The 12,627-nt window shown below is 49.5% G+C and overlaps 1 protein-coding gene across 4 annotated transcripts in view; it reads right to left on the bottom strand.

Moving 5' to 3' along the window:
* Nucleotides 1-1,520: 1,520 nt before the first annotated feature.
* The window catches only part of FNIP1 (folliculin interacting protein 1), a 59,941-nt gene continuing 48,834 nt past the window's right edge, over nt 1,521-12,627 (bottom strand). For all 4 annotated transcript variants that reach the window (XM_072348280.1, XM_072348282.1, XM_072348281.1 and 1 more), the window contains 7 exons: nt 11,814-11,960; nt 10,115-10,284; nt 7,402-8,827; nt 6,860-7,028; nt 5,594-5,791; nt 5,073-5,188; nt 1,521-4,311 (listed from right to left, as the gene is read on the bottom strand). In XM_072348280.1, the coding sequence (XP_072204381.1) occupies nt 4,233-4,311; nt 5,073-5,188; nt 5,594-5,791; nt 6,860-7,028; nt 7,402-8,827; nt 10,115-10,284; nt 11,814-11,960 (2,305 nt within the window). In that variant the 3' untranslated portion in view covers nt 1,521-4,232. The remainder of the gene's footprint in view (nt 4,312-5,072; nt 5,189-5,593; nt 5,792-6,859; nt 7,029-7,401; nt 8,828-10,114; nt 10,285-11,813; nt 11,961-12,627) is intronic.

Raw genomic sequence — 12,627 nt, 5'->3', positions numbered from 1 at the left:
ACAATTAGACGTGATTTCTCCTTACGGCTGCTATTAATACATCCACTCCTTGAAAATTCGCTGCTTCATTTCTTGTGTTCCAGCACACTCGCGAAGCCATTGAAGAACATAATTGCCCGTGGCTGTAATTTCGCAGTAATTACCCAGGTCTTGCTGCACGTATTCTTTCCAAATCAACCTAAATTCCCCAAAGTGAAAGGTCCCTGGTAGGAAATAAAGCAGCCCCCGGCTGCCCCCTCCCACAGACACTCCTCACTCCACCTCCATGGCGTATCGTGGTGCACAGAAGTTGTTCCTTTGGTCACAGGAACAAGACTGGGTAGGGCAGGTGTCCCTCCTGCCCTCTCACCACCAACGTACTGAACAAGGGGGATCTCTGGCGGGCTGCAGCCTCACTGTGGAGGACACACATCCAATAAGGCCAGAGGAGCTGGGTTGTGTGGGTCTGGGGGGGAAGGAGCAACAAAGAGAGCCAGAGAGCTGGAGATGGGGGCAGAGACGAAGTGTGGCAAGGAAACGCATCTGCTCATCTCCTGTGCTACACTCAGAGCTGCCCCAGTGGGGACACAGATGTCTGCAGCCCCGCTGGGAACCAGCAGCTGGGACACATGGAGCCTGAGAAATTCATTCCTGCGGCTGTGCAAATATTTCTGGTCATAAAAATAAACAAAGGGAGGGGAAGGACGTGCTTCTGTGCTACCATGCCTCCCAGCGGGGACCGCCGGGGAGCAGAGGGCCAACGAGGGCTGCGCAGCGCAGGCAAACCTGCAGGAAATGCCCACGTTAAAAGAAAGTTTTCCCCTAAAGACTTCCTCAGGATCTGTGCAATGAATGGCACAGCCTGAGTCCTGCTGCTCCTCCTGCTGCTGAGCAGTGGCAGCACCGCACCCCGGTGATGGGGGCTCAGCTTCGGTGTGAGCTCAGAGCTGAGAAATCAGGTTCGGTAATGAAAGCTGCAGGGATCTCACCAGGATTTGATCTCAGGGTTCTTCTTCAAAGCCAAAAAGCACCAATTGCTGTAATGCAGCATCTCCAGCAGTGAGCTCCAGCAGCTTCCCAAAAATCCGAGCACTGATATATTTAGCATCGCCTGCAGAAATAGCAAAGATGGTTTTTGTTGTACACAGCCAAGACAGGGAGAACATACAGTTGGTGTACAAAGGCCGTAGCTGTGAGTGCAGCATACGAAAAGAATCAGGGATGGCTGGAACGGAATGTGCGCTCTGCGGGACACAAACGTGGGCGCAGCTCCGGCCGCGTGCGCAGGGAGGCACAGAAAGGGAGGAATAATCCATAGGAAACACCGGCTGGCAAGTACGGGAGCTGGGGCTGAGCTTACTGCCAAACCCTGCACACACGCTGCGATCAGCCCCAATGTGGACATCTCTGCTGCTGGAGAGACCCAAACAGAGCGCCCAGCACAGAGGGAGCCCAGGAGGGGCTGCAGATGCTTCTGGTTTTACTGCGCCCAGCACCCAATCGCTGCAGGCAGAAAGAAGAAACACGCTGCATCCCAGGGGTAAATTGACATACTGTTTTTATTGCACAAATTTCCCCTAAAATTGGGAATGGTTATTATAATACAAGTGCACATCTTGAGAAATATATACAAAAACAGAAGAGATAACAAGTATGTACATTTTACCCAGCATTTTACAAGTACCACCGTCTAAATAATTTAGAGAAAGCAAAAAAAAAAACAAACAAATTGTCATAAAACATCTATAATAACAGAGAAAACACAGGCGAGGGGTAAAATCCTTTCTTTTAAATACTTTTTGTTCTTAGCAGCCCCGCGTTTGCCAACTGCAACACAGATGTGCTGATCCGTGTGCCTAGAACACTTGGTTTTCAGCCCGAAAATTAAGACACGTTAATGGAGATTGGTAGTAGTGGGGAAAAAAGAACCCAAACACATTAGTTTTCTATCCACGTGGAACAACTGTGGTGCAGTGTTAAGTCCCGGTGCTCCCGTCCCGCGCAGTTCCCTTTTTGCTCTGTTGCAGGTGGACGTACCGCGCTGTGCTCGTACCTGGGAGCCTCCAACCCCAACAGTCACTGAGCAATGGGGGAAAGGAGAGCACACGCTGCACAGCGAGCACATCCTTGCGGGCGCTGGGGCTGCGTCCTGGGTCAGAGCAAAGAGCCAAAGCTCAGCTGCTGAGCTCCAGCCTGTATTTCATTGCAAATGTGTTGACACAAGCGGGTCCCGACATCGTGCGCTCGATCCAGAGGCCGGATGTACTGCAGTTGTGTGGTGGAGAGAGGACATTTACAGGACAGGGGAGAGCTGTATCCTCGGATCGCACAGCAAACACGAGTTTCCTCCCTGCGGCAGTCAGCACTGGATTCTATATACAAAGGAGCTTCAGATGACACTGCCTGGATCCGAGTGGGGTTACGTACTCATGTAGGCTCAGTCCTACATGGAAACTCAGGGGATGCCCGCGCGGCTCTTCCCTGGAACGGAGCCCTCAGCTGCAGGGTTTAAATGCTGCTGAACAACAGCCCGGGTAAAGCCTGGCCCCAGCAGAGGAAGGAAGGAGAGTTTTGACATTGACAGCAGCGGGGCAAGGATCTCTCCTATTGTTTTCAAGTTTATAATAGATTGTATTGAAAATAACTCTGCAAACAACAATAGAAGGCGTGCTATGCTATTGAAAACATGATTACTGAATGATATATTTATAGAAGTGTTTGTGCAGCTTAGTGACCGAGCGGACACATACCTCCTGCTTCTGTGAGTAATCCATGAATCCCGGTATACCAAATGTCATCAGTGAGAACAGAACCTAAAATCAGCGACGTTAATTGGCTGCTAGGACAAATAAGCAAAGAAAAGTCTATAATGAAGTGTCCAGTTAAACTGAGGTAGTAGAGCCTTTGAAAACATAATCCACCTACCACTGTATATTTACATTACTTACACCAGACTGGTTCCATCAGCTATTCTTACAACTATTGTATATACAATGACAAAACAGCGATGGCTGAGTCAAGGAGAAATGCTGAGAATAAAATAAACAACATTTCCTGCTGGTAATTACACAAGTGAGTAGAAAAGGGATCCGAGCCATCTGCAGCGAGGGGATACTCCGTCCAAAAATGGGTTGGGTTTTTCTATCCTATGGTGTCACCAATGTTCATTTTTTTGTAGAGTGGCTTTAAAAAACACGTCAATTGGTTACCTGAGCAATTAAGGGTAATAGTCTGTTCGCTTTCTCCCCGGTGCTTTGGTACAGCGACCCCCAGCTCTTTATTAAATAGCTGACTGACCGCTGTCGAAAGGATTGGAGTTGCCAGAACATCAGAGGCCATGACAGACCATACACAGTCAGAGGTAATAGTCGAGGTGCTCTGGGGCCTGTGGGGAAACTTCAGCCTCTCCCTTTCTTTTTCTTGTTAACGTTTTGGTTATGCTGTCAAGAAAAGCGTTACTGAATCTAAAGCAACACTCAGGCATTATAATCACGTAATACTGGTTACAACATCCAGCCAAGAGAGAATCCCCCCGCAGGTGCCTGGTGGCCCTTTCCTACCTTCCCCTCCTCATCCCCTCAGTCCCCGCCGTTTCCTCTCCCCAGGAGAAAGACCATAAATAAACGTTGGAGCCGAGTGTCATTAATGAGCTTTGTACAAAACAAACCAACCCCCCTTTTGTTCTTCCCCAGGGAAGCATCCAGAATTCGACTATTAGGTGAAAAAGGAGAAGTTGTTTACAAATGGCCGCAGCTTGAGAAGCACTGAGCTGGGTCTGCGGGCAGCTGCTGCCTTCACTTTTAAAGTCCGTAATTGGCAACAGCAGCAAATGTTTCTCAAAGCGTGTTTCTCTTCTGTGGGTTCCCCAGGACAAATGACAGTCAGCCATCGGGGCAGGAACTGCTAAAAAACGCACATCTTCAGCTTGCACCAAAGTCTTCACTTCTCTGCAGCTGAAAACTCGGGCTGACTCATTTTTCTGCTTTCCTTCCTTTATCCTTTCTTTTTTCTGGGAGAGGAGAAGCCTCCAATGGTTTGCGTAATGTGCAGCCATGGATCATACAATCATAGAATCGCCGAGGTTGGAAAAGGCCTCCGAGACCATCCAGTCCAACACCCACCCAACATGGAGACGCTGCAGCTCCGGGAGCAGTTTGTTTCAGTGGCTGCAAGGAGAAAGCAGCCAGAACAAGTTGTCTTCCACTTTGTTTTCAAGGGAAATAAAAGGAAACGTCTTTGCTCTCTCTGGCATTTCAGAGCAGTATCTGGGCGACGTACGGAGAGTGAGTGCTCGCTACAGCTGCCAGCAAAGGGAGGTCGCTGGATTCAATCCTGAAAGGAAGCAGAAGAGTCACATTTAATCCAGAGCCAGGCTGAACATGTGCATTATAACTGCAGCGCCAGCTCAAGGCGCAGTGTTTGTACTTGGGCTGTGAGTGTGCGCAGCTCAGAGTGGCAGAACATTGCTCAAGTAACATGAAAGGCAGTGACGCTTCTCTCCCAACGCAGTGCTGCCAGCTGGGTTACAAACTCCAGCCACCAGCCTGCTTTTAACACCCCCTCCAGCCGTGTCTGCTCAGGCTGACTGTGACAGCTCTGCACGGGGCAGCAAAATGGGGCACTGCAGTTGGGGGAGGAAAACAGCAGATCCCATCCTACCCTCCGAGAGCAGCTGGGCAGCCAGGCAGAGGAGCAGAGCACTGGACTCAGCCATGTCTGCAGCTACCAGGGGGTTGTGGCACGGCTGCTCCCTGCCCCAGCTCCACGCGTGCTCTGTCTGCCTTCCTGCTCACCCCGTTCCCTGTGCTGACATTCAGAGCCCTCCTATAAACACCCCGCACACAGCTGCTCCACTGTGCCCCGTGCATGCAGAGGCACAACGTGCCCTGTGTGACACTGAGGGCATTTGCAGCCTGTAGGGAAAGTCAGCCTGGAGGACTCAGGTGCCCTCGCTGCGTGGTGACGCCAAACCAACTAAGGCAGGACAAGCTGTGCACTGCTGAGCCCTTTGTGGGGGGCCAAGCAGGAGCCAAGGAGAAGCCTGCAGCCATGTCTGATTTGTGCCACTGCTCCAAGGCAGTCTGTGACCGTACCCCAGCACAACGCCCAGCTCCTTGACGTGAACTCTCATCTGGCCCTTGAGATATTCAGACAGCATCTTGCTTTTGAAATAGAGCTCCTGCAGCCGATCCTCCAGGTGCATGACACACTAGAAAGCAATGAAACATCGTGTGAGGGACAGGGCAGCACTGCAGCCAAACCATACTACACCAGCCTTAAAGCAGAACAGCACAGCTGTACTGTTCCCTTGTCACGCCTACAAGATTCCTTAGTAAGATACTGGCAAATTTTCATTTACCAGCAAGGCTCCTGCTTTTTCCTGCTTTTGAGTAGATGGTTTTGATGCATTTTAAATCAGAATTAACGTGATGGCTGTATTGGCTGCAGAGCAGTGGTTGAACGAACAACTTGAACAACAGCATCAGGAAATACACTGCTGAGCAAAACTGTGACTACAGAGAAGTAAACCAGGCAGGAGTTTATATCATCTTTAACCTATAAAGTAAAAGGGTGTCTTAAAATCATTGCCCCCTTGATGTTCATTCATACTTACAAAGTTTGGAGATAAATTATGTTTGTAAAGCTGAAGAGTGGAATGAAGCAGGTTAGAGACGAGACTGGAGACCAACACTTCTTTGCCCAGCTTGTTATCAATCATCCGCCTCTGGCTGCTGGCCACCTGCACTGTCCATTTGTCTGTGTCTGCAATGATGCAGACAGCTTCTGCGATCGGCTCATCCAGAACGGGGTGCTGCAAACAGGAAAAGAATAGCAGAACTCTGAGCACAACACAACGACAACCTTCCCACAAAGCAGGGCGAGCTGGGGAGCAATCCCAGCCCCCACCTCCTCCAAAACACAGGAACATGTGCTGAGAATTGCTTTCCATCTGCCAAAAGCAGAGCTTCAGTGTAAGCGAGCAGCCTTAGGATAGCCATCATTAAACGTTTTCTTCGAGGTTTGAACTGTGGCACCAGCCGACAACTTTATCTTTGGTATTTGATATAAAGAGCTCTGAATAATGAATACAGGTTAAAGCAAACACTTCAAGTGTGTTTTAAACCTTTGAAACTGGAAGCACCACCACCACCACCGGCTTTTGAACAACACGAGTTGCCCGTGTGCTTCCAGGGCAGGGCCAGCAGAGGGAGCAAGCACCAAAGCGCTGGGCTCTGCTTTACGGCCCCGGAGGTTTCTAACACAGCGCAGTTTGGAAGCCCCGAGCATATTTCAGTCTGAACTGCTGGGAGGCACCTCCTTCTGAATGGCAGCTGATGGGTGGGAGCTGCGGGAGAACTGGGCCTTTCCGAGCGCTCCAGGGAGGCTCTCAGGAACTGCTGCTCACTAAAGTATTGTGCTGTCACCATGCGTTGTGGTCATGGCTGGTTTCCCACTCATCTCATGGCCACTAGAAGGGGGCGCAGGAAATAACGCACTCCCCAGCCACGTTCCCATTCATGTAGGGAAGGGGTTCTGTGCAGAAGAGATGCACAGCAACCTGACTTCTGTCTCGTTCAGCATCGCTGCAGCCTGCGGGCACACAACCAGCAGCAGGCTGCAGTGCCTACAAGGCTGATTCCCCAGAGCCCCATCTTCCCAAGGGCACACTGCTCTCAGAAGCCTCAGGTTTTGTGCCCCGGATCTGTGGGGAAATAACAGTGCTTAACTGAGAGAGGAGACAGAAATGGTGACCTGAGACTGGTGAAAGCTGAAGAGAGCTGTGACAGCACATGCTTCCGCTTCCTGCAGATCTGTGGGTTTGAAAACATTTACCTCTCCCCACTGTGACAAATACACTTCCCAAATACAGCTTAATTACCTGCACAGCGTGAGACAGATCCGACACCAAGCAGTGTCTCAGCTTTTCATCGCTTCCTATTCCTTGCAGAACAAAGTCGGGGACGTACGATGAGCAGTAACCTCCGAGTAAGGATCGTCCGAAATTGGCAATACTGGGCTGGACAGAGTTCACTTCAACCAGCTTTGACCTGCAAGAAAGGCGTATCAGAGAGATATGCAACAGCAAACACCAAATTCAGCTTAGGAAGAAGTTGCAGCCTCACGTTTTCTCATATCTACTCTTACTTCCATTCAAGAGCTTTCTATAAGAAAATAAACAGTTTAAAGTCAGATTTTGAGTCAGCCCATCATGGAAAAAAAAAAGGATATGAGCCAAGATCATTGTGGCACAATTAATATCTTTTTCCAGACCACTGATCTCTCCATATTCTTTTACAACCAGTGAGCTCCAGAGATGCTTTTCCAATCGCTGATGCCAAGTTAGCCTACATTCCTCCAAACACATGACATGAAAAGAGGCTACATCTTTTCTGGGCTCTCTTACAGCTGAATGATACTTACCCAGGAAAAGGAATCTCATATTCTTCTGCCCAGTCTTCCTGCTCTCCTCCATAGTAGTTACTGCTTGGTCTGGTTAGCTCATGACCTGTATCCTCACTTTCACTGTCACCCAGGGCGCTGTCTGAGCTCTCATTTCTTGGAATGTCCCAATCAATTCCCGGGGCCACCTTTTTCTCTGCGTTTTCTCTGTCCCCATGGGGGACACGAATAGAGATTTTCTCTCTTTGGTCCTGCTCAGCAAAGCAGTTTTTGTAGGTCTCCTGTCGAACAGAGTCCATAAATTTACCAAATTCGCTGGGTGGTTTGCTAGTCTTTGCACACAGCTTTTTAGAGAACTCTAAACTGCTGTTGTGAGTGAGAAGCTCCGCAGCTGTTTGCCCTGGAAGATCATCAATAGTCCGGGATTCAACTGAGCCATCCTCAGTAAAATTGTCATCAAACAAACTCATGCTCTCAGCGCTGTACGTGTTTGCATTCCAGCTCTGATGCTCACCAGCAACTTGAGGAAAGGGTTCAGCTGTCCCACAGTCTCTATTTTGGTCCTCAACAGTTTGTTTAGCTTCACAGTTCTGATCAGCAGACACTCCTTCCTCCGCTGCTGGCGGGCTGTGGTGCCTGGCAATTTGTTCCACGACTGCCTGGCTTCTGAGCTCTATGTCTGAGTCAGGTGACATGGAGTCTCCGATGAGGAAAGTCACCTTTGTCTGAGCTTCGGCAGCGCTGCAAGGAAAAGCATCGCAGAAGAGCTTATCTGGAGGCTTCTTTTCCACAGCTATCCCGGGTGACCTTGTTGCACCGATGGCCTGGCTGCCCGCTTCCAGCACGTCTTCATTCCTCCATACAATTGCTGTTGCTTCCAAACCAGATTCCGCCAACACGCGTTTTTCTGGTGAAGACGACCCTGTGCACACCACGCTTTCTAGTTTAGTGTCCTGGCAGGTTCTCGGTTGACGACCATCAGCAGCATCTTCCTGAGCATCATCAGGAACAATAGTTCTGCTCTCATCTGAAGAAGTTTCCAGCTCCACCTTAGGAGTGTTTTGTGCGTCTTCTCTCTCTTGCTGTGAAACACCTTCTATGTTTTGTGCAAGAGAAATCGGGCATTTGCAGTTCTTACAGCTGCAGTCAGGAGTTCTCATTTCCTCAGACTCCTTTGGTAGCAAGTTACCCCTGTTCTTGTGCATTGTGACAAGCACATACTCCGATTCTTCTACTTCTCCTTTCTCCAGCGTGGTAGTTATAACAGTTCCAGGCATGACTATGGCTTCATCTTCCCCATTTTCTAGCAGATGTGTCTCCTGAAGTTCCGAACATCTGATGAAGTAAGTGAGGAAATAAAGCAGCCTCTGTACCAGATCGTGCCTTTTGCCAACCACAACTGTTTTGGCTAATCTCACGGGTGATCCAATAGCCCCGTACAAGTCACCTGGAACAGGAAATAAAAGGCGATTATTTTGCATCTTCAAAATGAACTCTTCTAATAGGCAGCTGTTGTGGCCATCTCTCAAAGGCAAAGCCCACAACAGAAGAGGAGTGAGGACAGCTATGCTGTTATTCTGTTTTCAATACAGGAATTTCTAACGAAGCTGTTGGCATCATAAGTAAGATGACACGCTGGGCAGGGGGACATCTGATCTCACATATTAGGGAGTATTTGCACCACCTCACTTCAGTCCCAAGCTCTGGACGCTGGTCTATATTCCATATATAGTCATGGGAGAGAGGAGGCATCTGCTCTGAATTACCCTGGATAGCCTGGAAACTGGGCTGAACTTTTACCTACCAAAAGAAAGCTGTAAGGGGACACAAACCTATGCCAAGAATGTAGGCAAAAAGTGCCAGTGGCAGGTGCACAGCCGAAGCCAACCTTCTCTTCCCTCCCCTTGAGCTCCCCTATGGGTCAGAAGGGCTGTTCTGGCAGCTTGGAAGACCAGTCTCCAGATTCACCTGTATTATTCTGGAGGTATGAGGACACTGCATGAGTGTGAGGACAGGGGACACGGGATCTGAGAGGCGGTGAAGGCCAGCATAGCAACAGGAGATCCCTTGAGTCCCATCAGCTCTGCCATCAGTCTCCTTGCCAAGAACCTGGCCATCCCCGCCTGGAATAGGGTAACCTCACAAAACCTTCCCTTCCCCATCCAAGTGGAAGTTTGTGTGCAGAGCAAGACAACCTGCCTAGAGAGCAAGAAGATCATCCTCTCTTCTCTACTCAGCAATTAAAGACAACACAACTCAATCAGCTAGGCTTTGAGACCTTACCCAGGTCATGATTTCCTGCACTGTGTCACTCCTCTGCCCGTTGTGCTCATCGTATCTCCATTTCTCATCAAAAGATGGATTTTTCTAAATTTGCTTTTTCTAGAATCAAGCTTATTGATGGCAGCATCCCAAATAAATCAAAATGGAGTTTCTTTACAGAGACGGGACAAGAGAAGGAACAGAATCCTCCATCATCACCAGGGCAGGAGATTTGTCACAGATGACTTTTTGGCTGCCATTTTACAACTGATACTGCCTTAAGAAATGATAGCACATGAAAAAAGAAAAAAAATAATAAATACGGTGAATATCTCTGAGCCTGAAGTACACACTTAAGTTTTGAGTAGGAAAAGAAACAGACAGTTTCAGCTTGGACAGGGGGAAGTATCACACATCCATAAATACCACCGGCTGTACTCCTTCACACAGTGTAAAGGCATTTGCCACGTACCAAGCTGTGCCCACAGCGGGTTGTAGGGGTGAGTTTTGGCCAACATGTCCACACTCTGGGAAGAATGCTTTTCCAGGAAGATTCGTATAGGCGGCTGTCCATTGGGCATGACCGTAGGGACCCAGGCCAGGTGGTTTGTCAGCACTGCAGTCAGGAGAGCTGGTAAAAACCTGAAGGCAAAACGTACAGCAGCGTGTCAAACGGGCAGCACTTCCACGCTTCACATGGATGTGGGTGGCTAACAAAGCGATGGAGGCCATTCCTCAGCTCCTCTCCTCCCACATGCTCAGAGCTCTCGTTTAGAACACGCATTTCACGTAAAATGAAATATTAACTTGTCTCAGCTCCTCAGTTTGGCAATTATCAGACTTCCTATTTTGCAAGCTCTGTGTTGTAAAGCATCTCAAAACCACTCGATTTAGTTCTCTATAAGAAGAAGGTAGCCCTCTGTGTCCCCTGGGACACGACTGCTCCAAGGAGGCAATGGATGAGGAGGAAGGTGATGTGACTCAGTCTCACCCGTTCAATAGCTGGGCGCTGTGCTCCTTCATGTAACTGTTACCCTGACACAAAGCTCTTCATTCACAACAAGGAGGAAGGCAGCTCAGCCACAAAGGCTGCGCTCTTACAAAGGGGTTTTCACTAGCTAAGTAAGCAGGTAAAGCAGAAAAGCTTCCTGAGAAGTGCTCAGGGATTTCCTGCTGCGATGCAGCGCAGTTCCTGCCAGAGCCCTCCCCGTCCCTCCCAGGAGCAGCGCATGAGCTCAGCCCGGGCTCTCCTGCACCGACAGATGGAGCTGGTGGCTCTGCAGCCAGGGAAGGGAACCAGACAAACCTCCCTGAGGTAACGATGTTTGAGTAGCTTCAACCATCAGGATCCCTATGGGTTACATCTAGCCCTGTTTCCTGAGCAGAGAGAGCCAAAAGAGGAAAGCAGACTTAAAAACAGATTGCAGAGGTACAGGGCTTGCTTCTCTCCTGCCTTCCATCAGTGTAAATCTCACTGAAAATAAAGCAAACATGCTCAAACAAATGACCATTTAAATGTAAATAAGAAGTATAGGACTCAGAATGACAGGGACTGGAAGAGGCTCTTCCCAGCAAAAAAATCTTCCACTGCAGTGGGCACCAATTTTCACAAAGCACATCTGAACCCCTCACAAACCCCTACAGCTCCACCCTGACATGAGAAAGAGCACAAAACTGACCCCGGGCTGTGAGCTGACGGAGGGGAGAGGTGACAGAATGACAGCTGGGTGATGAGCAGCAGTGCCAGCCCCCATACACCAGCACAGAGCTCACCGATGGGCTGCCAGCTCCAGCCCTGTGCTCCTTTCAGCACGGACAGGTTTAGCAGCAGCCTGTGGTCAGACAGAACTGCACGTGCTGGGTTGCCAAACCTCGCTCAGTGTGTGGCAGCTGATCTGGAAGGTGGACGTGTTACATGAGGTGTGCGTGCCCCTGCCCCACCACACACTCCCTATGGAGGTGTTTCAGACACTTCACCTGTACCAGGATCTACAGGGTCATGGGGAAGCAGCACTTAACGAGATGCCGTCTCATTGCACTTCTGGTTTAAAACAAAGCATTTACGAATAGCCTTCTGATTCTTTCTTGCTTATTACGATGAAGATTTTCAAAAGCCAGCTCAAATATTAGCACAAACCATGCATGCATTTAAAAACTCAAATCCACCATACTGATTTTTTGCAGCATTTTCCATCAAGAAGGTGAACTCCTTCATGAAGCGGTGGCACAGCTGGTTCTTCTCTGGAGTCCCTGACATCATGGTCAGCCAGACGGGCTCCCCGATCCGTGGCATGGTGTACAGGTTGCAAATAGTCATTCTGGAAAACAAACAAACATCAGAACATTGATGGGGAGTCAACTCTTTGAAAGGGTGGTTAACAGCAAGAAAAGGGGAAATGGTTTTAAGTTGAAGGAGGGAAGATTTAGGTTGGATGACATGGGGGAAGTTCTTTACTATGAGAGTGGGGAGGTGCTGGAACAGCTGCCCAGAGAGGCTGGGGATGCCCCGTCCATCCCTGGAGGTGTTCAAGGCCAGGTCGGATGAGGCCCTGGGCAGCCTGGGCTGGTATTAATGTGGAGGTTGGTGGCCCTGCCTGTGGCGGGGGGTTGGAGCTTCGTGATCCCTGAGGTCCCTTCCAACCCAAGCCATTCTGTGATTAAAGAAAGCAAAGGGCAGAGATCCCCACTCCAATCACTTACTGCAGCACTGAGGCTGTGCTGCTCTTTCTCCCAGCAGGAATCCCCACCCTGGAGCAGCCCTGCAGGTACAGGTGTGTGTGGCTGAGCTCCCTTGAGCCCAGCAGCACTCACTGCCCTGCTCTGAATGGAGAGCACTGAATGATTTTGTTGGGGTTATTTCCCTGCTTTCGCTGCATTTCATTCACAATTTGTAACTGCTCCACGGTTAATTTGTGACTAGAGCAGATCCACACGTACCTGATTTATAGAAGTGCCCTGAGCTGCTCTTTGCTGCACCAAGTGGTG

Source organism: Excalfactoria chinensis, chromosome 13 (genome assembly GCF_039878825.1).
Source record: "Excalfactoria chinensis isolate bCotChi1 chromosome 13, bCotChi1.hap2, whole genome shotgun sequence".
NCBI classification, from domain to species: Eukaryota; Metazoa; Chordata; class Aves; order Galliformes; family Phasianidae; genus Excalfactoria; species Excalfactoria chinensis.
Note: the sequence above shows the minus strand (reverse complement) of the source record. Positions and strands in the feature narration are given on the sequence as shown.